The 25,427-nt window shown below is 42.1% G+C and overlaps 2 protein-coding genes across 5 annotated transcripts in view; one reads left to right on the top strand and one right to left on the bottom strand.

Moving 5' to 3' along the window:
- The first annotated feature begins 1,182 nt into the window (after nt 1-1,182).
- LOC148830927 (calcium/calmodulin-dependent protein kinase type 1D-like) lies at nt 1,183-17,691 on the top strand. Of its 4 annotated transcripts, none has more exons than XM_088920607.1 (13): nt 1,183-1,235; nt 4,942-5,059; nt 9,966-10,094; nt 10,737-10,811; nt 11,391-11,529; nt 11,733-11,856; nt 12,230-12,305; nt 12,561-12,673; nt 12,922-13,000; nt 13,942-14,029; nt 14,722-15,044; nt 15,852-15,966; nt 16,403-17,691. In XM_088920607.1, exons 2-12 carry the CDS (start codon nt 4,968-4,970, stop codon nt 15,928-15,930), a joined length of 1,317 nt encoding a protein of 438 aa, XP_088776733.1. In that variant the 5' UTR covers nt 1,183-1,235; nt 4,942-4,967; the 3' UTR covers nt 15,931-15,966; nt 16,403-17,691. The 4 variants fall into 4 exon arrangements, with proteins under 4 accessions (XP_088776733.1, XP_088776731.1, XP_088776730.1 ...); XM_088920605.1 differs by lacking the exon at nt 1,183-1,235 and adding an exon at nt 1,328-1,349; XM_088920604.1 differs by lacking the exon at nt 1,183-1,235 and adding an exon at nt 2,294-2,449.
- A 1,762-nt stretch (nt 17,692-19,453) lies between these two features.
- lamb3 (laminin subunit beta 3) overlaps nt 19,454-25,427 on the bottom strand; it is a 28,905-nt gene continuing 22,931 nt past the window's right edge. The window contains exons 18-23 of the mRNA XM_088921094.1: nt 25,061-25,205; nt 24,490-24,697; nt 22,700-22,841; nt 21,533-21,709; nt 20,556-20,718; nt 19,454-20,001 (exon numbers count right to left, since the gene is read on the bottom strand). Of these exons, the coding sequence (XP_088777220.1) occupies nt 19,862-20,001; nt 20,556-20,718; nt 21,533-21,709; nt 22,700-22,841; nt 24,490-24,697; nt 25,061-25,205 (975 nt within the window). The 3' untranslated portion in view covers nt 19,454-19,861. The remainder of the gene's footprint in view (nt 20,002-20,555; nt 20,719-21,532; nt 21,710-22,699; nt 22,842-24,489; nt 24,698-25,060; nt 25,206-25,427) is intronic.

Genomic DNA, 25,427 nt, shown 5'->3' with positions numbered 1-25,427 from the left:
GTAAATAATTAAACACCCATGCACAAAATACAAACAAGAATAGGAATGTCTGCATAGCAATTACATATATAACTATTTTTGTTGATTAGGCACGGCTGCCATGAAGAGCAATTAATTTCCATGTTTATATTGGGGTTTCACAAACTTTTCTCAGTAGTGGAACACTTTTATTCAAGGAGCGTATGATGAATGCATGCATTGAGCAAAGTTTCTTTCGTTAGTTCACAGCATTATAACTCTTATGTCTTCTACTGAGCTTGACTCAGTGCTACACTATCCATTGCAGTTGCAGAGTGTAAGTTTAGGAAGGCTGCTCAGAACTCGAACGGTGTCTGCAGATCTCCATTCCTGCTCATCTCTTAAGGACCCAAATCAGCTTGTTACAGGCTTAATTGGCTCCCAGCTCTTCAGTAGCTGGTGCTTTACAAGAGACCTAGAAACTTTACAGACACACTACCCCTCCAGGACCACGATTGAAGATGTCTGGCCTTATTTCTATAAAAGTACACATGCTCTGTGATTCTTTGCTCAGGACTAAAATCAATTTGAACTTGTCTCTAAATAACTTTATATCCAATCTTTCCGTTTTTATCACACAAGATATTCACCCTCCTGTCAGCAGTCTTCCTTGACATGTCTTTGATCTGAAAATACGATCACTAAATAAAAAGTCATTGATTACTGAAGCCAACGAGTCTCCGAAGATTATTCACCTTATTAAGTTGAAGCCTGAGAAAGCAATTCCATATGTGTTCTTACGTCGTCTAGTAAACGCAAATGTTCCTGATAAAATAATAATGTAATTTTCACCGTTGGACATAATTTGTAGCATAGCAATAAACGCCAGTAATAACAATATCGATAAGAATAACGATTGCGTATAAAATTAGACATTAAAGTAGAAGATATTTTGTGGTCATTTAACTAGTAGGGCATCCTTATTTTTCTCTTTAAGCAGTACAATTACAAGGGTAGGCTGTTAGTCTATCTGAAAGTAGGATTTATTTTTCCCTTCAGTGCATGAAGAATTATAAAAGAGCTCTGGGCTATAAGGACATCACACGTCATGTCAAATGTAACCAACGAGACTAGGCACTTTTCACCTCTTCTGTAATCTCTGGATCCTGGCGCGGGCTATTTCCGTGCAGCTCGCGACTCTAATCCCCACAGACCTCATCGAGCTTTGAGCAGGAGAGTCGGAGCAGAGCAAAAGGATTTGCGCTTTTTTGCTCCAGGTAAGCGAGAGGAAAGACGCTGCTAAGCCGCTATACATTCACAACAATCGTCGCGCTGTACTAAGTAGAAAGTTCTTTGGGAACCTTAGTAATCGCAGCACTCCCGTACGAAAGGTAATATACTTTAATTCCTGATTTATTTTTAATATCAATAATCTCAATAGATATCATTCCTAGACCACAGATTATTATGATTGCAAAATTGATCTAGTATTTAGGCAATAGGTCATGGCATGGTTTTTCTGCTGCAAAAATAATGAGTTGCACACCATTGTTTCTGTTAGCCTAGAAAAGTCAGACACAAGTATTTTGATAATTTTTGGTGCGTAATGAAAAGTACATTTCTTTTAAGAGATTTTGAAACGAAGAGCTTTAACGTAATTAAGTGCAGCAAGTATAAAATGGATGTTTGATTTAAAATAAACTTTTCCTCCTTCGGGTTTTTTGGTACTTTGGACAACCAGGGCGTTTCTTTCTCAGCAGATATTATAAAATAATCTTTCCAATACCATGTACTTCGTTTTCGTGCACAGATGCTGAGAATTGACGTGATAATGCTCGTTTCTATGGGAACAATTTAGCATCACCTCATTTTCCCACTCAGACCTTGAAAACTATTGTTTCTTACTAACGCAGAACTTTCACGACTCATCTCGATTCGAACGCTATGAGCAGAGGCAAAAAAAAATCGTTAAAATTAGTATGTGTATAAAAAGTCAGATAGTTGTGTGTTTTTTTAACGGAGCTAAGTTAATGCACAAGAGTGCCAGAAATAGTTTAATTTGGTCTAGTTCACATAGCTCTTTTTTATTTTAATTTGAAAAACATCGACGAAAATAGGGGAAAAGGTTTAATTATAATTGCAGCTAGTTGTAAAACGAAATTGTCGTTTTTATGAACTGTTAACTAGGTGCTTTTGTCTGTAGTTTCAGGCTCATCCCCCTTCCCTCTTCCAGTAATAAGTGCCCGATCTTACTGCGTTATTACAAAGAGCACCTGGATTTACACAAGGAATTGCGTGAATGATGCTGAGCTGATCCTCCATTCTAGCTGAAAGCGCAGACAGGATGACAACTCACTGACACGCGCTGGGGCGGCTTAGACACGGAGAACAGTTAACAGCGTAGGGAGCGCAGTATTAGCGTGAGCTTCGCAGAGGAGGGAGCGCGGATCGATATTAAGTGGAGAAATTAAGCAGATGGGAACCGATGCTGGTATTGTTGTTGTTTGAATTTCAATGCTAAAAAAAGTTGTTTGCTGCTTTCCTTTTGGAATTTATTTTGTGATTTGTATTGTTTAAACTCGGTGCCAGAGCCTCATTGAGCCAGTGGCGTATTATTTCTGATGTGCCTATTTCAGTATCATGCTGTATTTTGTTTTTGAAAACCGTAACTTCCGCTTATCTAATTACAAATTTCATATCGGGCGCATCTAGAGAGGACGAAGGGTTCTATCATCAGTCCGCTCACTGCAAGTCACCGTCTGAATTCAAATCGCTTTCTAATTTTGTACATTGATCAGCGGTTTATCTAAAAGGTGGAGGTCATCTTGTCACAACCTGAGGAAGGTCTTTCTACAGCAGCAGGAAAGACGTTCTTGAAACGTTAAGCGTTTTCGGGTTCTTTTTGATCTGCGTGGTGTTATTGATCCGCTGTATCTCACTGCTGGTGTGGTATTTAATGTGGTTTAAATGTTTTGTTTAGCAAAATTTACTATATAATGACGCAATGCAGTGATGAGATAAATTTTAAATATTTCATTTTATTGTGTTTATGCAATGCTGTACGGGTGGTTTAATCAATGGGCAACGGCCCCGGAATTTTAAGAGATACTTGTGGGCACTGAACAAATCGATTCATACAGTTTCTTCCAAGCGTTTGTTAGGCAGGAGTGTTGCACATTGTGAATCTTTGTACGCAAATGCAGTACAGCTCATAAAAGCATGCGCATATCCTAGCGAAGCATCTGTGGAACCTGCTCACCTTTGTGAACCACAGTTCTGAGAAGGGAAGAGATGCACCAGAGCACGTGTTTCTGGTGCCATCAAAACTGAAAATGGAGATATTGTGTTTTGGCCCGGGATAGTAAAAGACACCAGAACATTATAAGAACAGAGATCGACAAAATGCTATTCCTTTATAAAAACTCTGAGAGTGCTGTGTAAGGTAGTGATGCGCGGATTGACTCACACCCGCGGGCTGGTCGGCCTCGGGTTAAAAAAAAAAAGATTTTAGATCGGGTCGGGCGGAGGCGGGTAAAAAAAAAAAGCCGACCCGCGCATCACTAGTGGAAGGTAACTAACTAGTGCAATTCCTGCAATGTTAATCCAGTTCTATTTCAGGATGTTAATGCAAATCATAGGTGTTAATTGCTTGTTTGCACTTTTCACATAAGGTAGATGAAAAGGGGGGAAAGGGGCAGCATTTGGCCAGGCTTTCTCTATGCCACTGGTAAGGTTGTTGTTTTAAAAGAGAAAGGTTTGCTTGGCAACCATTGACTAATTAAGGCAATATTATGATGCTGTGTTAACTGTATGTTGGGGGGAACAACAGTCCCTTTGATTGGCCCAGGATCAGTACCACCTTCACTGCCAGTGTGTTGAATGTAGCAGGTGTAGGAAATTGTCCGCAGTCTCTCTCTTTATATAAAAGTTCAGAGTTTCAAGTTTTTTTTCCCCAGAGCTTCTGTTCCTAAATCATTTGCCTGCCTGTCAGTTCGTTAGGCTCAACAGAATGGAGTTCTCTCTTTAAAAAGCAACCAGATAAATCAAGCAGAAAGGAAAATGAAATAAACCTGCCTCTCTGCTGAAGTTCACTGCATCAGCTTGTTAGCTTCACCATGAATATTAGCTTGCTGCAGTGTGCGTGCGTGTGTCGAGCTGAGACAGTCTGACAGACAATGTCATCTGTCTGCGCAGGTGATTAGGACAGTGATTATACCCTTCATCCATCAGCAGACAAAAAAGTCCCAAACCCATTACACAAACTATTTGTAATCAATGTAAGCTCCTATTAAAAAACAGACAGAATGCAATTTTAAATATCAGTGTCAAAACAAATCTTGTAATCCCATACCTGTTAATTGTAAACTAACATTGGCGTTACTAACCAGTCACGCTCAGTGAAATCCGAGAAACTGCATGGTAAAATATCATGCATGATACAAAAAGTAAAAACGCGGCATTCTGAAAACTAGAAGTGTCAGATGGGCTGTGTGAATGAAGTAAATCAATAAATTAAAGAGAAGCTTTAGTTAGACCTGCTACCAGATACTGAGGAGAATAACAAGGAGGACATTGAGGAGAGACTCTTCATCTTAAGAGATGCTAAATGGGCTTAGTGTTTTTGTAACAAGCTGAAAAGGACGTTTCACTGTTCCAGAAAGTAAAGTGAAAGTCTGGTAATGCACAGGCAAGGAAGCAAAGGTACAGAGAGTCTTACATTTAGAAGGCCCGTAATCTTAAGGATGTGTGCAGTTTACGGAGAGATGAAATAAAATTTCCTTGGTGCCTTTTGAAGGCTCCTTTAAGACAAATGAAAAACAATTGCATTCCGTTCCCTACGTGTTTGAAACTGTGCGAGAAGTGCCCTAGAAACGGGCACTAAACATTGACAGTCTAGAGGTGGAACAGCAGCCAAATCCAGCAGGAAAAAAAATACAGTGTATTGTTTAACTCCTGTTAAAACCCCCATTCTTCCTTTGACAGAAATCCCTGCAGAAACTCAAACCACAATGGGCCGCAAAGAAGGACAGGACAGCAGCACCTGGAAGAAAGTGACAGAAAACATCCGGGATGTCTTCGAGTTCACGGAGGTGCTTGGATCGTAAGTACAGCAGAAACCCCCTCCTCTTCTGCACGAGCCGTCCCAAATAAAAATACTTGAAAACACGGCAATGACTATACCCCCCAAAACACAGAACTGGCAATGTCCAGCAGCTGGGAAGTGTAACTTTTACTCTTTAGAAGTGGATTCAGTATTTTAACTGCAAGCAACCAGATTCAATAACCGGATTTGTTGAAGACCTGCATGACAAGCACCCAGTAAAGCAGGCTTGGCTACCAGGCGATAATCTTTCACAACCTTGATCGTGTCTGATAACCAGTCCCAGTCAGACTGAAGAGCTCAGTCTGCTGCAGCAGGTGGACCGGACTGTGCAGGGGACTCCTGTCTGCCTCAATGAGACCCACCAGTTAATTATACCGCTGCTCTCAAGGGGTCCTGTTGCACAGCTGGCCTTGCTCCTTGACTCTTCAGCATTTGCTGGTAGAATTTGATCTCATATGAATCAAAAGCTGTGGAAGGTGCTCCTTCACAGTAAGAAGGTATTATGAAAATCAGCTCTACATCCACAGTAAAGTTGCATTGTGGATTTATTAAGCAATCATGGCACATTGTTCTCCTCACCTTTAATTCAATTAAGAGATTCCAGAGGTTGAAGCAAGTAATTCAAACCTAATTAATCAAACACCATATTGGTATATACATTTTCTGAGACCAGGATGAGTGGGATAATAGAACGTTAGAGGAAGTTCGAATGTCTCGTGTCGTGCTGACAAAGACAGCGATTCCAAGCAGTTCTTCAGCTCTTTCATTGTTTTGGGGATTTCACAGTCGGCGCCTCTCACTTCCATCAGCTCGTTGGTGTGGACTAAATGAGACCTCCAGACATTTGGTGTTTCCAAAGACAGAAACCTGTCTATACAACTGACACTGCCAGTGTTCTCGCCCTTCAAGAGCGAGGTCTGAAAACAGACTTTGATCATATTAGCAAAGGGTTTCTGTAATTCATCTTATTCTTGCTCAAAGTGGCTTTCCCTTTTAATACAGAAAGTAAACATTTTGAGCGTGATTATTGAAAGGGATGCTGCTGCAGTTATCTATGTCAAACTCAATTATAGCTGTATTTGTGCTGCTGGTTCACCACATTAAAGGAAAAATAAATATCTTTAAAAAACAAATCCTTTAGGATTCTAGGAAATAGTCTAAAAACTATTTTAGAAAAAATGATGTGGGTGATGACTAGAAATTGAATCTACAAGTCATCTCCCCTGCTAAATCTAAATGCCAAAATGACTCTGAGCTTTCTGTTAAACACAGGTTTAGTGAGAGTAATTCTCAAGCTGTTGGTCTCTGAGCCTCCAAATTAAGGTTTTGATTTAATTTAGAGACTATGTGGTAAAGTCTTCAATCGCTCTTAACATCTGAAATGAGCAATCTGCTTATTCCTTTTTTCTGCAGTTCCATTAACACAATGCCAAGATGCTTATCCAGAGATTCAGTGGTTCAGAAAAAAAGTGTGTGACCTGATAAAACTGTGTGACTGTAATTCAAGTGCTGCACTGGTCCCTTAATGTTGAACATGAGGCTTGTAGAGTAGTGAACCCGTGTTTCACACAGACGTCCGTCAAATAATCTCTGTTGGCTCTTTGACATAACACTTGTGTATTAGTATTTAAGAAACGTTGCTGTAGAGGCACAGAGGGGACTTGGTTTAGGCCGACGAACAGTCAAGTCAGCATTTGCAAATAGCACAGCCAGGAGGGAGACTTTGAGTCTTAACCCAATCCTGACACCACACGTCTTCCAATCTGCTGTGGGAACATGTGGGCAACATGTGAGTCTTTTAGCACACTGGCACACATAAAGGATTTTAGAAAGGTTTTATAGTGAGAGCAACAGGTCTTGGCAGGTGTCCTGCCCCATAGCTCGTACTGTCAGATCATAGACACTGCCAATAACATCCATTGGGTTAAAGAGAGTGCTCTGAGTGAGGAGGGCGATGGTCTGTGATTTTTAATAGTTTTTATACACTCCTTCATAGCTTCAAACTCTCAGTCCAGGAACCTGTCTAGTACTAACTCTCCATGTCTAGCAGCAAGCACTATAGCATGTGCTATCTCATGAAATAAAAATGATTCAGAACTATTAAGCAGCCATATTAATTTGACACATTTATCGTCCATAGGATTATGATTTGTTGCGTAACTAGTTGAACTTAATTTATGTCTGTGTTAATGAGGCAGATCTGGGTCGCCTGCCTGCTTTGTAGGTCTTCGTTGCCTTGAAGAGCACATCGACCCCAGTACCCCGGCCAGACCTCATTCAAAGTCTGCAAAAAGATTTTAAAAAGCTTCAGTAGATGAATTTGCTCCCCCCCCAGCACAATGTCACCCTCCTCAGAATAAAGAATTGTAGTCAAGCTCTCCCCTTTCCACACCTCCCCTCTAGAAAATGAAAAACAAATAAGCTGCCCCCCATAAACCCCCCTGTCCCAGAATACAAAAAGTAACCTGGAACCCCCATCCCAACCCTTGGAATCCATTACCATGATTACCATTCTCCTCTCATCCCCCAGAAGATACTAGTACCTACTTACTAACTAGTAACTACTAATACTAGTCCCCATTAACAACACAGTCTGTCTCCTGCCTGCTAGTTGGATCAATTGCTCTTTGTGCAGAGCACCTTCTGCCAGAGCTGTACTAGCAGGAGGTTATGAATAGCAGAGTAGCCAGCAGGAAATGGCTTCAGACTCCTACAGGCTAAACCTTCAGGTCAGGTTGAGACAGGGATGACTGGGCTGATCGCCTTAATGAGTCAATGACACCAGAGCAGGGACGATTAGCAGCAAGAACAGCTAACAGGATCTAAGGGACTTCATGGGCTTTGAGGTATATATACCTAACCTACTCCCAGAAAGGTCAGGGGTCAAGCCAGCCTATTTTTTCCCCTTCTGAGAAGTTGAACGCTACACTGTCTCAAAGCAGCTGAAGCAGAAGGGAGGAGATTAATGGAAAAACAAGCATGCATATGCAAAGCTCTTAGTTCAGTTGCCTTTTGAATTCCAAAATCTAGATACAGTGCATCTAATTAATGTTTCTTCTGCTTTATATCTGTGTTTAGCCGTCCTTTTTGAAATTCTTAGAAGCAGTACAAGCAGGTTTCCCAGTTACTAGGGTGCTGAGGGACAAGGGGCAGATGCTGCCAGAAAGCATTCTGAACAGTAAAAACCAATACACTAGAGGGGGCATGTATCAGATCAGAATGCAGTGACATTTTGAATTGCTGAACCCCCTGTACAGCTGGCAGTGCCCATTGCGACTCGTGCCAGTGTTGTCTGCCATGTACACCAGGGTGCAAGTCCCATCTCTCTCCCAGCTTCCTGTTTGTTCAGTTGCTGTGGGATTAGGGCTGCAGTAGTGTGTTATATTTTTATATTCGTATCAGGGGGGTTACTACAGAAACACATCAATACAAAAACGCAATGATAAGTAATCATGCAATGGCCAGGGGGCCAAGGTTCTGAACTGCTGGGAGGCCTCAGGGAATAGAGAAGCAATTATAATGCTTGTTCTGTAAAGCTGTTATGATTCAGCAGGATGTTAGCTCTGACTCTTGAGATACAAAAATGCATGAAGGTGAGGAAGCTGCGTGTCACTGTTACCCAAGAGCACATACAGTACACCGGCTTTCCTCTATGAATTAACACACTGTGAAACGTTCTCATCAGTCAGTCTTCTGTGATCAAGCAATCAATAAACAGTTCTGACTCTTTGATGCTATGAAAACATTTTCCACACGCTCTCTCAGCCAATCACAGTGTCAGAAAACTCAACAAAAGAGGGAGCTGAATTACATCAAAGAAGAGTCCTTGGCATCACCTCCCCTGACAAGTTCTCTCTCTCCACAGTTTTGTGCCAGTCGCAGTTTTTCTGTTAGCAGAGCGCATACAATTCTATGGTTGCTCAGCACTCTGTCTTCAGCTTCCCAACGCTGAAGGATGCTGTGGTAGACCTGAGTTGCCTGCTTGCTTGTGTACAGCATTCACATCCCTGAGCTCCTGACAGTTTCCGTTACGTAAAAGATTAGGGCCCTAATCCTTCCTGCTAGGACAGCTATCACAGAAACTGCCCAAGATAGATCCGGTATACAAGATATAAGCTCTTTGCAGTAAACACATTAACTGCTGATACTCACCCTGAACATACGTCTTCTGAATGGCTCTTGCTTGTTTATTTATGCGCCATGTTTACACCAAATGTGTCTGAAAGGTTCATGCTTTACTTGGTGGCTGAACCAGGTCCACAATAACTGCTAGATTTCACACCATACCACTTTCAAATCAATTATTTGAATTATTATTTAATTGATGTTCATTTTGCTTAGTTGTTCAAAACTAGAAGGATTATGAATAACAAGAGGCTGTACTGTCCGTTGTTTGGCTGCTCACAGTCAGTCTATCCCAAAAGCTTGGCCATCTATTTCTCAAAGGATCCCAGAATGCCAACTTATCTTACTTAGGAGGGCAGTTTGATCCAGACTCCTACATACTTTATATTTGTGCCAATCCACTTGTACCTCTTATTTTCATACCTAAAATATTTTTCTCTTAATCTCATCATAAAAAGCTTTTTTATCTTGTAGAAGTGGATCCTTTTTCAAGATATTAGAGATTCCAAATACTTGAACAACATGTTAAAGGTTCACTTGATTCACTATTTGATAAGATATGTGGTTAGTGACACTGGCCACCAGTTAAATCTAATTGCTACCAGGATAAGTGTTTCTTGCATTGATCATTTTCTTTGACTCTGCGGTTAAAGTCTTTTTAAAAGCAGCTTAGAAATCAGTAGCTGTCTTGGAGTTTCTTGGAACTACATGGTGGTGGAATTCCTACAGCTACTGAAAGGTGCTCGTTTGCTGAGACTTTCCTGTCTGTTTGTGCCAGGGGGGCCTTTTCCGAAGTGTTCCTAGTTAAGGAGAAGAAGACGGGCAAGCTCTTCGCTCTCAAGTGCGTGAAAAAGATGCCAGACCATCGGGACAATAACTTGGAAAATGAAATCTCTGTGCTGAGGAGGTAAGCACCCATGCTAAGTAGGCCCAGGCATTCCCGACATTCCCAGACAAACCTGGCTGGATGTGTTTTTAATCCTGATTTGCATGCAACAGAAAATGAGGAAAAAAAGAGTCTTTTATTCTAACTGAGTTACTCATGGAAAAAGGCGTGACTAGGATTTCATCATCCTTTAATGTCTTAACCTCATCATCCTTCATTAGGACTTTAAAAAATATTTGAATTCTGAAGGGGGATTTTTTCCTTTTGGAGAACAGACACTGAAATTGTTTTGTAAAAACCTAATAACAGGTCCTTAGAAAAAGAAAATAAGGTCAAACACTGAGCTTGAAAGAAGTATATTTAAAAAAAAGTGCAATTGTCAACGTGTTGCAAAGAGTAAAATACATCTGTGTCAAAGTTTCATTTGATGTCATGTTGCATTTGAGGCTGAAACACCATTATTTACAGTAGGTGTGGGGAGATGAGTGGGGGAGAGTCACTGTCTTTCTTATATGGTTCCAACATACGCTGTCATCAACATATGCTGTCACCAACATATGCTGTCATCACTGTTCCACCAGGGATGGAACAGATGTTTCTGTTCCAACCCTGGATTTTAAAATTAAAAGAGAGATCTACAGAGGTTTGTTTCCTCCTTCCCAGAATCAAACATGAAAATATTGTGGCACTGGAAGACTTCTATGAAAGCCGGACCCATTACTACCTGGTCATGCAGTTGTGAGTATACATACCATTGTATAAATCAGTTAGGCATTGGGATCTGTGGGTTAAAATGTGTTGTTGTTATTTTTTTTTTTTTTGGGGGGGGGGGGTTGGGTAAGTCTCATCTTTGTAAAAAATGCACTTTCAACTTAGTACTGTGCCAAGGGAACTTACACATTATTCTTGCATAAACAAAAGTGGTACTTTCTCTAACGCACTGTTTATAACATAAGAAAAAGGAGAGGAGGCTATTCACTGTCTTGGGTACTTAGTAGCTCATTGGTCAGAGGATCTTATTCAGTCATTTATTGAAAGAAACCAGGGTGTACTTCAACAACATAGCTGAGTAGCTTATTCCAGTCTCCCATAAGCCTTTTATTGAAGGAGTGCCTCATGTCATTGGTTTTCAATGCACTTACACATAGTCTCCATTTAGACCACTTCCAGAATGATTTATTCTGTGTGTTTCATGTTGTGCTGCTCATAGCTACCTGTATGAGCATTTGGAGGATATGTAGTGCCACCTGGTGTTAGAGTGATGGTACTGGTAGTTCGCCTTCAGTGTGCTGATGGACTGGGCTTCACCTTCCTCAGGGTGTCGGGGGGTGAGCTGTTTGACCGGATACTGGACCGAGGGGTATACACAGAGAAAGATGCCAGCCTGGTAATCCGGCAGGTCCTGGATGCAGTGAACTATCTGCACCAGAATGGCATCGTGCACAGAGACCTCAAGGTACCAGTTTCTCTTGGTTCTCTATCTTCGTCTGTTTTTCTGTCTCCAATCATTACCCTTACTGCCACTCCTGGGAACAGAATTTAGGGGAGAAAACTGAAAAGTATAGGTAGTACAGCAAAATCACGGCGCTTCCTGTTATGACCCTGAGCTGACCTTCTTTTAAACGTTATACACCTACTCCTGTACCATTACCTTTGCAGCCTGAGAACCTGCTCTACTACAGCCAGGACGAGAACTCCAAGATCATGATCAGCGACTTCGGCCTCTCCAAGATTGAGGACAATGGCATTATGGCGACGGCCTGTGGCACACCAGGATATGTGGGTAAGGACACTCAACTGGAGATGACCCAGCGGGAGCCTGTCTGTAACCATGTGTTAACTCAAATGAGTTACAGGCTGCACCTGGCACTGTATTTAGTTCAAATTGCATGAGCCAACCAAGTGCAATTCTTTGGAATGAAACACAAATACAAGTGGAAACTATGGGGGAAATCTAAGAACAGGAGGCGCTTCTTTAACAAAAGGGTTGTGAGAATACGGAACGAGCTAGCCAGGTCCTTGGATTTAGTAGCTGCTAACAACCAAATGAGCTAGATAGGCAAAATGGCCTCCTCCTCATTAGTAAACTTTCTTATGTTCGTCCTGTATAAATACTGGGTGTAACTCAAAAGGAGGACTCTGGTCTTTCCCTGCAGCCCCTGAGGTCTTGGCCCAGAAGCCCTACAGCAAATCAGTGGACTGCTGGTCCATAGGGGTCATCACCTACATCTTGTGAGTACCTCCCTGCCTGTTCGTTTATTCAGTAGTTTTTGTGGCCAGATTACACAGATAATGTTTTGCTGACCTGGCATGGAGATTGAGGAAATATATTTAAAATAGCACAGAATCAGCTTTTTATTTGCGTGCTATGTAAATGGATATTTTATATATGCTCAGACAGTAATAAGTATATATCCTTAATAGAGGTTGATTGTCAACATTGTCAGGGCGGTTTACATGAAACAGGATGCCTTTGCGCTCTTCCAGATTGTGTGGATACCCTCCCTTCTACGAGGAGACGGAGTCCAGACTGTTCGCCAAGATCATGAAAGCAGAGTATGAGTTTGACTCTCCCTTCTGGGATGACATCTCTGAATCAGGTGAGTGCCTGAGCGGAGGTCTCCTCTCTCTGCTCCTCCTTCACAATTACGCAGGCTGTTAGCTACTTGGCTAAATCAACTGTTGGCGTAATCGATGAAGAGTGGAGCCTTGATCATCATCAACTGCTTTCTAATTGATCACCTCCAGAGATTTTCCCTTTCCCTTTAAGCTAAATAAAATGGAAAATGCTCTTGATCAGCTGTCCTTGCGCTGCAAAACTTATTGAATTCTCTCTTGTTTTCTATAGCCAAGGATTTCATTCGCAACATGATGCGGAGAAACCCAGAGGTTCGCTTCACCACTGAGCAGGCTCTCAGACACCCTTGGTAAGTGGGGTCACATTTCAGGGTTGTCAAGTACAGTCAGCATGAACTCGGGGGCATTCTGCCCAGGCCCACTGAAGGAACAGGACCTTTAAGTTTTTGAGGGCAAATTTGTTATTTATATAACACCCATGCCTATGACAAACACTTACATAGCCCGAGACTGATTTTCTAATGCAGACCCTCTGTCTAACAATATTATTTTTTCAAAGTGAATCTTAAGGGAGGCAAGTTTCTTAAAACACCCTTAATTTTCTCTCTGTTTCCTTCCCTGCTCTTACACTCGTGTGGTTTTAAGACTTCCTCATGGGGGGACCAATCTTCCTCCACTGAAGTGCTTTCCCTAACTGGGTGATGCATAGCAGCCAGCAGACCCACTGTACTGGTGGAGAAGTGAGAAATTAATTATGGTTTGATGAAGGGGAACTGTAGTGAGGACAGATTGTACAAGTCCAAAATGGAGTTTAGCCAGGACACCAGGACTAACACACTTGTTATGAGCCATGCCATGGGATATTTTATGATGAATTAGTCAGTACCCTTCTTTAACTTCTCTGATAAAGGATGATGCCAACCACAGCACAGATCCCTGTGACCATACTGGGGCATTGCTTTGGAAATTCTGCTCCAGAGGGAAGAAAGCCACCTACTGGTCCATGAACACTGCTTATTGCTTAGCAGCAACCTGGTTTTCTTTGGAGGTCTCTCATCCTAGTACTGACCAGACTCAGCCTTACTTACCTTCTGAGGTCTGACAAGATACAGGGTTTTAATGCTTTGAGCTGATTTAAAAATCAGTTGCTATCATTTCTAGATAGGCTTGTTTCGATTTCATGATCAGAAAGGAAACAATAACAGAATCTGGATTCGATTCCCAATTACTTCCATAGCCTTTCCACTTTTCCCAAGCCAACGGCATTTTCTTTCCTTTGCTCTCCTGGCAGGATTGTAGGAAAGACGGCTCGCAGCCATGACATCTATTACTCTGTCAGTATCAACATCCAGAAGAACTTTGCTAAATCGAAGTGGCGGGTGAGTTTTCAGCACAGTGGTGCCATACTGATAGACTCCAGAGACTTAGCAGATCAGAGCACTAGGTCTACTTTAAGAATGCTCTGATCTTTCTCCTGTACTCACGCAGGTTACCCAACCAAGAAGATTTTGTAGGTCAACTTTATATCACAAATTTTCAATCACCTAGGACAATGGGATTTTGTTACCAAAAAACTGTGGATTTGTGCAGGACTTATTGAGGTTGTGTAACATGACAGAAAGATTGTCCATCAGCTTTCAAGCACTGTGTTGGCCATTCCTGGTCTTTGCTAAACATCTCACATGTGTTCCAAATCTTTTTATGTGCTCTAGTATGTAGGGCCATAAGCCCTGTTCTCAAGGGCACCATTCCAGCAGCATTTATATAACTCTTTAAATAACAGGCAGCAGAAGACCTTTTAAATTTAAATCGATCCAATTAGGCTAATAAGCTCTGTTACTTATTTAAGAACTGAGGCTGATGGAATCTTGGAAGAGTCTGCTGCTCTCAAGAACTTGTGCTTTAGTGTCTCTGAAGCATCTTAAACTGGACAGGCAGGGACGTTCTTATTATGATGGTCATGTAAAAAGGATGAAGAAGTGGTATATTTGAGTTGCGATTCAGCATGGAAATGGAGATGGGTGAGTCTAGGCAAAGAAATTAATTAAACCTCAATTTCCTGTGGTTGCAGCAAGCCTTCAATGCTGCAGTGGTGATTAACCACATGAAGAAGCTGCAGCTGGCACACTCTGAAATGACCAACAAGACACTGCCCGTGATTAATGTTACTGACGTCTCGGAGCCCCACTCCCCAAAGAAGACCCCTTCGGTGGAGCCCAACGGGAATGTGGAGAACTTCATCCCCGTCCCTAAACACAACCACAACGAGCCCAAGAGCCACTACCATGCCCTGAGGATCAGCCATAGCGAGCCAGTGCACGGGCTCATCGGAGAGAAGGGAAAACCCAACTACCTGTCGGAGCCGGCCAACCTCAACGGGGCTGCCAGAAATCAGTACGTACACAACCCCAGCCCAGCGGTCTCCCCAGAGCAATCCCTTACTGCAGCCATTATGGTCACTTGTCTTCTAAGCTGACCTTTACACCTGGCTTTCTCAAGCTGTCACTCGCTCTAACTACGGCATCATGAGACCTGCCCCTCAGATCCGGCCTGCACAGGACTTGTCCTCCATCTTCATCCTTCTTAACCACACCTCAGGGTACATACAGGGTCTCTCCCTGGCCTTGGAGCTGAGACCATTACCTCTCACTCTGTCCATAATCAGCACTTTACTTTACTGCTCCATCACCAACTCCCAGAGCTTCAGCTCTCACTAGTAGCCTGCATGTTACCCTTCTCCCCCGTAAGTGCGGGCTAGCGTCTTGGCTATGACCACTCTCTTTCACCTGAACCTTATCTTCACTATTTCGTGGTAGCAAGGAGCTGCTCCTGACCAGTTAGATTCTCGAGAGAGGTGTCCCACGCCTGTTCCTCATGGATTGGGCAACTTAGCGTAGCAAGGTAATCTACTAAATTTCCTTTAGTGGGTTGAAGAAAACCAGAGCACCTGGGTGACCCACAGAAACATGGACATGTGTGAACTCCACGTAGAGAGGAACCTAGTATCAACCCTAGGACCCTAGAGTTGTGAAGTAACAGCACTATCACACATCATGCTGCTTGTGCTGGCTATAAACATTAGGGATACCAACATTCACCCTCTGAGTTACAGTACCTACTCCCCCCGTGGCCACTGTCTCCTAATTTAATGCTGAGGTGGTATTTGTTATTAATAGTATTGCCTCTCGTGCTCTTTTACAGGAATGTTGGTCCCACATTGATCCTCCCTGTGAATGGCCAAAGTCCCCCCCTGCATACTGGGGTCTGCTCCATCATGTGATAGCCCAGCAGCCAATGACTGGGGACAAATTGACAGGTGGGGTTCCATCTCATTGCAGAGCATGGCGCGGTCTCAGTGCCAATGGGAGTCAGTGTGCTGGCTTAATATTCTTGTCATTGCTACTCTTGTATCTGATTAGGATGTGCAGGAAAGGACAACATGACAAAAGAGACATCTGGAATGTATGTTGAGCTAGGACAGTGCTAATTTAAAGTGGGTGTGATGTTCATTTGAAACTCTGCACAATCTTCAGTCCTCTCTCCTGCCATTTGGCTGTGTTTGCCACATTTAAAAGGTAATAACATTCCCACACCACTTCATGAAGAATGGTAGCGATATGTCAATGTGGTACAAGAATGCACAGGGCAAAGAAGGTGAATAAAACATGCAGCTGATGTCTGATTGATAATATAGTGTTTCAAACTGCAGGTCGCCTTGTACTGACAAAACGTTCTACGTTTTCTTCTTGCAGAGCTGTTTTGCTCCAGTGTCTGGAGAGAGCTCTCTGGCATTCTGCAATGTACATGTGAGCCAGCCCACTGCGTGTTGTTCAGCTGAGCTGTTTGCCGTTTGTTGTTCAGCGGGAGTCACAAGTCTTACAGGCTGTGTTTGGATCCTACATCCAAAATACTGAGTGCCTAGAAAACATCAGTTTGTATATACTATTTTTCTTCAAGAAATCCTACAGTGGGCAGAACTGAAAGACAGATCGTAAACTGTCTAGGAGAAATAACCGATTCTTGAATGTTTAAATCCCAAAACGTGAGGAAAACAAACTTTATTTTTTATGCCTGCTAAGTAAACCTCTGTATTAGCATTCATGGATAATGAATGAGTGTTGTATTGTCATGTGAATTCAAAACAAGGAATACATTTTTTTCCTAAGTTTGCGCTCCTAATTGTGGAAATGCTTTGTGATGAGAACTGTATTTTGAACAAAATGTATCTGTGGAACATGGCATGTATTTTTTACACTGGTTTCTGTGTAGAGAAATATCATATGCCACTGCCATGAATATAGTTAAGTCTGCTGCTAAAATGGTTTTTACAACCATTTCAAGACAAAATGTTAAAAAGTGAGTTACCACCAGACCTGTTTTCTACTTCAAACTAGTTACAGTCGTTAGTTAGACAGGTTTTAACTTCAAAGGGAGTTTAGTTTCTCTTTTCTAATTGTGAAGCTGAAGATTCCTGTTGTAATGGAGACGAAGTAGACAGGCTGATGTAAATCAAACTGTTATGAAACAGTTCCAGTTTCTAGACTTGTTGAGGCCTAGCTGTGCTGTCCTTTTCTAAGACTCCTAAAAGTCATGTGTTAAATATTTTTATATTATATGTTATGTTTTTTAAAATAAAAAATGACTGGAGTTTAAGGATGCATAGCAATTGTAGTTCTTATTAACTGATAACTTTACTAACTCGCCAACAGATGTGAATGTCTTATTACTGTAGATATGTCTTGTGGTTTTACAGCTTGCTAGTGCCCACATTTTAGAGCACAGAAAGAGAGGTGGGCGATAGATGTTCATATTTGTTTCTGTAATAAAAAAATATATCTATATTGGTGATTAAAAATACTACTAATGCAACCTGGCATTACAGACCTGTTGTTCTGGTACAACCCGGATGTCTCAACCTGGAAATCTGTGACTGTGTATTGTGTAAAAAAAAATCTATACTTTTTAGGTTCTTTATCAATAAAATGTGATCGTGTACTTGAAAATTTGGAAGTTTGTTTTTTAATAAAAATGCTATAACTGCAGTCCCATTTGATCATCTTTGTTCTTGATTTTAAGGTTTGGAAGAGTAAGTGTGTCGGCTTTCATCCTGTCTGCTGTCTAAATCGTTGCCCTGACCGAATTCCATAATTGATCCCATTAAGAACTTCCTAATGGCTTTAAGCGGCTGGGTGATCTGTGCTGGTTTGGCGCAGGCTTCTCTCTCACATTGAACACGGGATATAGCTGGGTGAGCAAAGGATAAACTCAATTGCCGGAGGCAGATTAGCTCATGGGCCCAGAGGTGCCCAGAGAAACGTGGTGAGAAAAAAAACACAAGTACAAAAAACATCAGATTCTGTGGTTGCAATATTGCAGTACAGACCATACCATGAACGAGGTTTTACTTGCGTTGCGATATGAAAGTGACTTGTTTCGTGATTGGTCGGTTGCCAAGAGTTACCCTGTCCACGAAAAATATCCGTCACCATTTTGAACGCGCTTAATAAGCAGGCATTATGGATCAGCATCACTTAAGTGGGGTTGCTTAGAGGAAACTCAAACAGGGAGAGGTTAAGGTTAAAGAGTATCAAGAATAAATCATTACTTTAAAAGAGAGAATTGAGAAACAGCAGACAATATCTGCAGCGCGAAAGGATCGACCTGCACCGTTGAGTATGACGTCAGGTCCTCAAAGAATAGTCAGAAACAGAAGAACGAAGAACGAAACGATTTAGAGAAACACGATACACGTCCTGCATTAGGTGGGAAATGCTGAAAGGTTTGTTCGACTTATCAAAATGAAGTCGTGAAACAAGGGCCTCTAGTGGCGTGATAGGAGATTTGCAGTATTACAGAGCAAAGACATTCGGAGCCAAAGCACTAATTCTGCGGCAACGAACATGAGAACACACCTGATAAACTCCTGCAATTTATATTCTTTGTACTGAATGAACCTCAACCGAGATGCTGCAGATTGTAAGGAAAGGTGGCCCACAACACGGATAAAAAAGTGAACTCTGGTCCATAATATACTTTTATCTCTGCTGGTAATTGAATCGGAACTGGTGCACGATTTTCAAAATAAGGAAGAAACTTGAAGGTAAGACCTTCTTATGATATTTTGTTCGTATTTTTTGTCTTCAAAATGCTGCAGCAGTGGTTAAACGTAATACACGTAATCTGCTATATTATATGTAGTACTTGTTTTTTTTATGAAGGAGGCCTTAGTACAATTGGATCATAGAATATAACCTCGATTATTTGACGAATGTGCTTACTGACATCATACGTAAAAAGTGCTGTTAACTAAAATAATTTATTACAAGAGCATGTGTGGTCTGTGATTTTTTTTTGCTGTATGCAACATATTATTAATTCACTACTACTTGGGCAGTCAGTGTTGTTTTATTTTGGCTTTTGTTGTGATGCACTAAATCGTTTTTTGAAGGCCGATATTGTGTGCATAATAAAACGGATTACATATGGTTGTTGATGCAATGTGTCAACAATGAATGGCATAACTGTATGCATTGTTTTGTAATGTTTTCAGTGGCTAAAGGAGATCTAAAGCTCTTTTGTGCCCAGGTTCCCAATACTGTAAATCAAGTCAGTCCTGTTTACTGCCAGTTGGAGAAACAGTGCGTCTATCCCTAACGTCGTCATCAGCATCTGGCGAGTTACTGCAGCTGCTCCTTAGGGGAAATCCGACACAACCCTGGCCCACCAATAACCAGCCAGTTGTGTTCCGCTCAGCATAGAAGCGTACGGGCATTGTAAATACAAGGTTACACTCCATTAGATCTTGTTAATGCTCTTTAATCGGGAAGAAAATTGAAGGTGGGTAAAAAAAGTAATTGCAAAAATCCATTGACACAAAGGCGCTGTGATGCCACACAGTTAGTTGTATATAAAGTACAAAGACTTTACAACATATTGATATCACAGATATATCCGTGTGCTTCTCTACAGTGTGATGGGATATGCCATATCAGAAGTAAACATTTTCCACCCTGCTTAACCATGATGGGCACAACTGTGCAAAGTTTGCCTTCCACTCATGGGACAGAAACACCTCCACGTACATAGGAAATTGTCCAAACCTTCAGCTTGTAATTGCACTGCATTTTCAAGGAAAGCTTTTGTTTCCAGAAATAAATAAATAGAAATGTGTCTCGAGCTGAAGGCCGCAGTGCAGAGACGTGGACAGGGACTTATCCCTGGCAGGTGTTCAAGACTCTGGCCTTTTGCCGGATATCATCTAAGATTTTCTGCAGCTCCTCCTCCATCCCTTCCAGCCTGCGAGACTTGATCAGCAGCTCCTCGTTGGCCTCCAGGAGGGAGCCTTCTCTCTCTGTACAGGGGGATGGAAAGTCATGGGTCAGGGCTTCCGTCCTCAAAACCATTTCCTTAAACATGCACCCTGATCGCTGCATATATATAATCATCCGCTTTTTCACCCATACCAAGGTTAAGACTGATCGTTTAGGTTTTAGCCTTGAACTAAACTGATGTTGTTTGACCATCATTTGATCTACATTATTTTTGCTTCTGTGTGAAGGATTTATAGAGCCTATTATCGGAGCATTCATTTAAGTTGTGCTGTAGTCAGATGCAGACTCGGCTCCGCATGTATTACCATGTCTTTGGGATCTTTGACAAACACTATGTTGATGATGGATAAAATTAGGCACAGTCCCAGCCTCGCTGGGTCCTTGCTTTGATCCCTGTGGCTGAGGCCTGATAAGCTGCTCCGTGCAATCAGACTCTATATTATCTTTTTCCCTATATCATCTTTGTACTTGTATATAAAGCACATTGCTGAATGAAAGTCTTCCTTTCTCACTCTGGGGAGAACCTGAGAGAGGAGCAACAGGAGGTGGGGCTGTTCCCTCCCGGTGGACTCACCTGAGAGCGTCCTCATCATGCTCATGCTTTGCAGGATCAGGTCATTGGCTTCCTGCTGCAGCTCCTGGAGTCTGGTGCTCGAGGCACCTCCCCCTGACTGACCAGCTCCACCCGACCACTTCCTCATCAGCTCCTTATACTGGCCCTCCAGCAACAGCAGCTCCTGCACAGGACACAGCACAGCCCTGTGTTATAGATGCATGCAGGCTCCCCGGTTTGTGTGTCTCCTCTCTTCCCTCCAGCTGTCATAGTCACTCACTGGAGCTCTCCGGTGCCCGAGAGCAGAACTAGTGTGGAGTGGAGGAGAAATTAGCCTCTCACCGACAATATTGCAAGCTCATGAGTGATGCTTTTCCAGTGGACTCAAATCCACAAAACCTAGGCAGGGCCAAACCAAATATTTACCTTTTCTTTGGGAATCCTGATCCCAACTGCCCTACATGGAGAAATACATCTCCATATACACAGTCATGTCTGGTGCTGCCTCTCTAAAGCACCAAAATGCGTTTATCAAGCCAAAGAACACAAGTAGGGACTGCAGGTAAGTAAGTTTAAAACAAAGAATAGGAGGCAGTGTTGTGTTTTATGCAAAGGGTTGTAGGGTCTAGAACAAGCTACCCAGCTATGTTGTTGAAGCCAGTGCCCTGTTTTCTTTTAAGAAATGGCTGGGTGACATCCTCAGATCAATTCACTATCAGCTACCTTTTTTGCAACCTTATGTAAAAAGGTATTACGGTTCTGCTTAAAGCAATGAACAGCCAAGAGACACCATAAGAAAAAAAGCCTGGGAGCTTTGCATTCAGGGCTGTCAGTACCCGTGATTAAGATTCAGTAGGTATTTTGACGTTTTGCTCGTTCGAAGAATGAATGTGGATCGCAGTATGTGCAGTACTCCAATATCTTTTTATTCTGCCCCCAGCACAGGTGTAACATTCCCATGAGCACCCTCCCTTGCCCACCTCCCCTCCTTGTCTCACCTGTCCGGCTGCATTGGCCTCACTCTGAGCACGAATGACGTCCCCCCCAGCCTGCTGCGCCAACTGCTGAGTGGACTGGACCAAGTCCCTCAGCTCTGTCAGCTGTGGCTTCGTCTGGTCCATCTGCACAGCCAGCTCTCCCAGAGTCTTCTGTGCTGGGATCAGCAGGCCTTGGATCTGGGAGAGGTCGAGAGAGAGACATACTTAAAACTCTGTTCACAGGACCAGTCAATTGATATCCTGTTTGAGTCCTTGCAGATCTAAAGGTACTTTACTACACACTGAGGACAAAAACAGTCATGCACATATCCTACATTACATTACTGATATACAAAACACCCGGCAATAGGAGTACAATCCTACAAATGTAATTGAAATAAAATATAATTAGGGCATCAGGTGTGTAATAATTTGTATTTTCTATGGCTCATCATCTCAGGGTGGTTTGCAATAAGATAGAAATGCATAAGCACAAATGAATAAACCAAATGAATAATATTAAAGAGAATTTAAGTCTAGTGTTTAAAGGTAAGATTAAGTAGTTATTTTAATCTACAATCTGCCTTTTCATGATGTCACTGTAGCAGTTCTTGGTGGTTATATTCTTGTCATTATTGGTTCTGTGTGCTTCACTATTTGAACATGTCACTGTGCTGTACTGTGATGAATTCTCATAATAATAATTTAGCATCTTTAAAATATTAAAGATGGAGCGATTTTTTCGCTGAAGAAAATGTTGGATTCTGTGTTACACAGAGAACTGGGGCCTGAGGAGGGATGAAACTAAATCACAATATTGTGTAGAGTGGAGATTCTTAAGAAATGTACTTGAGTTTTAATACATATATTTATAGATATATTTAATGGATATATCTGTGTGTTCAAGATGTAGGACACAGTCTTAAAAGGGGCCTTGTTCTTAAGCAAAGTAGGCATGCAGCACATAGCAGAGAACTTGACCTTCCAAGAGAGGAGAGATGCAGCTCTCCCTGACTACAGTGTATGGTCACCAGTGTCCTACAAGCTTAACCTGAACCTGTGCTTCAGGAATCCCAGTACAGCTGGTTATTGAGATATTTGAGCTCCAGTTGCCAATGGCTGAGCAGCAGGGGCAGAGAGTTATGCCTTTACTGGTTGAGCTACCCTTGGTAATCTCATTTTGCTTACTTCATTGATGTTATTCTTCACCCCGTCCACAATCCTCATGGTGTCCTGGACGTTGGTCTCCAGGCTCCTCAGAGAGCTCTCTTCGCTGGTCAGCGTGTCCAGCACCTGGTTCACGTTCTCCTCCATCAGAATGGCCTGGGTCCTGCAACACAAGGCTGACTGGTGACCCCAAAATCCATCCTGTAATGGAGCTGTAATGGACACTCTGATATGTGATTTACCCCTCCATGTATTGCCTGACCACTTCTTCCAAGTCAGGATTGTGGAGGAGTTAGAGCCTGTCCCAGCAAGCTGTGGGTGCCAGTCCATCACAGGGCAGGCAATCACAAACACACACTCTCACACTGAAACCAATTCTCCCAGCAGCCAGTTAACCTAGCAGTATGTTTTTGGAAGTGGGAGGAAACCGGAGCCCCCAAAAGAAACCCATGTGAACACATTGAGAACATACAGAGTCCATATAGATTTCACCCAGGTCCCCAGCACTGCAAGGCAGCAGTGCCAACTTCTGTGCCACTCTTGCTGCCTCTTGTGTTTTACTGTATGTCTAGTAAAAATTTTGGTATTGTATTTGTACACTTTAGGGAGACGTTGGAAAAAGTACCTTTTTATCTAAATGGACAGTGTGAAGTTCTGTACTGAACTAGTCTGCACTGCAGAGATCTGTGCTGTGTTGTGCTGTACTGCGCATTGGTGGCCTGTGTTGGATACTGCATTGTCTTTGTAATATGTTCTGCTGCAGTTTGGCAGCACTATTTTTCACTGTTTTATAGTCATTTAGAAAATGGCCTTCTGAAAATTTGCAGTGTTTTCCCTGATTTGTATTCCTGAAATATGCAGCATGAATTAAAAAAATAATGTCGCATAACAATGCATCTAAACAGGGTGAGTGTCTTGCAGGTTCACTTCCAACTACAGGGTTGAAACACCATATTAAAACAATTCCACATGAATTCATTTTCATGTTTATATAATGCTACTGAAAGCCATCTTTAAACTAAAAGTTCATTAATGTTTCTAAGCTTCATGTACAATGTATGTTGTTGTTTGTGGATGCTGAAAGATGTAGAGTTGTGTGCCCATAGCTGTGAAACCAGATTAATCATTTCAAATAATTTTTTCCTAATTTAGTTTTTTTAGTTGATTAGCAATGGTAGTTTTGTGCAGTCATTTTATTTATTCAGATTTAGGTTTGATCTTTTTACTGTCTACAAACTGTTTTTAATTTTTTATCATGAAGTAGCTTGTTTTGGTTTATTGATTTAAAATTTGTATTTAACATAAACATAAAGTACAGACTGCAGCAGACCTTTTGTAGATGTATTTAGCAAGTGAAAGATGATGGGAGCTGAATGATTGCTAGAATGAGACAGAGATGGCCCAGCTGCCTGAGGGTCACCCAAGCTCTTCCATTCATACCTGTGCACAATAGCACAATGTAAATGGTCTCATACCCTCTGCCAAGCTATCTGTTTCTGACTGTACAAAAGTGTGTTATGGTGAGCTCTAATTTGTCCTAAATTAAGAAGTGCTATATATTCTTGAGGCATGGTAAACCAAAAACTCACAAAATAAGTTTGCATGAATCAAAACATACCTGCATTTCTTTGCCAGGCTATCCTTGGATAATTTGGAGCTGATTTGACCATGATTTCAATGTGCTTTACCTGCTGTGATGTTGGCCTGGTGTCCCACACTATCCTTTCTGAAGGGCACTGTAGTGGACTTTGCTGTGCTGAGTTCTTCAGGGCTGTGGTGTAAGAGTAGAATGTCTGTACGGTCTGTCCTACCTGGCTGTCTCCGCTTTGCGCAGTAGCTCTCTGGCGTGGTCCAGCTCGGGCCCAGTGCTCTCCAGGACTTTCCTGCTGTCGGGCAGACCGGCTGCAATTCTCCTGATCTCATCCACTTTGCTCCTCAGGGCATCCAGACTCTGGGGCAGCTTTGTGTTCAGAACTTCCTCACTTACTATCTGGATGGCTTCTGGATCTGTGTCAGGGTCTGAAGGACATACAGACAGGAGGGGGTTTAAAATCAGCACCCTCTGTGGTGGGGGACAGAGCTGACAGCGGCCACACTCTTTTAATCTTGATGAAACACTTCTTCCAACATGCCTGTTTCACAGAACTGAAAACAGTCTTTATTTGATCTGTCTTCAGTAATTACTCATATTTATCAGGACAACGTCAAAACTTTTCTTTAACCGTTGCACTTTTTCATCCCTGATATATTCTTGCTATACTTTACATTCAAAGCTTTTTTTCAGAAAACAAGTGATAAATTTTGCACTGGGCACAAAAGGTTCTGTAGCACCTCATAAGACTGATTCAAGCCTGAGCTGCAAGAGACTGTACAGACTGTTACCTGACAGGAACTCTCTCAGCTGCTGGACAAAGTCTCGGGTGTCCTGCATGTCCTTATCCAGGTCTCTCCGTGCTTGCTTAATCTGATTGGCCAGTTTGTCTGTGGATTGCCTGACACGATTGGCTGAATCCTGGGTGTTCTGGATCTGTGTGAAAAAACATTGACAAGTGAAGTGATGGTATACATCTGGGGTCTCTGAATCTGCATCAGATAAGCATGTAATGTGTTTAGGTAAGGGAACTATAGTGCCTGTGGGCTGAAGAGTATTCAGACTTTTGTTAGAAAAGATCTCTGAATTAATGTAAGTCATCATTAATTGATTTCATTTAAATTGTTCTGAACCTTTAGGAAATGAAAATATAATGAC

Source organism: Atractosteus spatula, chromosome 7, assembly GCF_055471065.1.
Source record: "Atractosteus spatula isolate fAtrSpa1 chromosome 7, fAtrSpa1.hap1, whole genome shotgun sequence".
NCBI lineage: Eukaryota > Metazoa > Chordata > Actinopteri > Semionotiformes > Lepisosteidae > Atractosteus > Atractosteus spatula.
The sequence above is the reverse complement of the archived record's forward strand: the minus strand, read 5'-3'. Positions and strand labels throughout refer to the sequence as shown.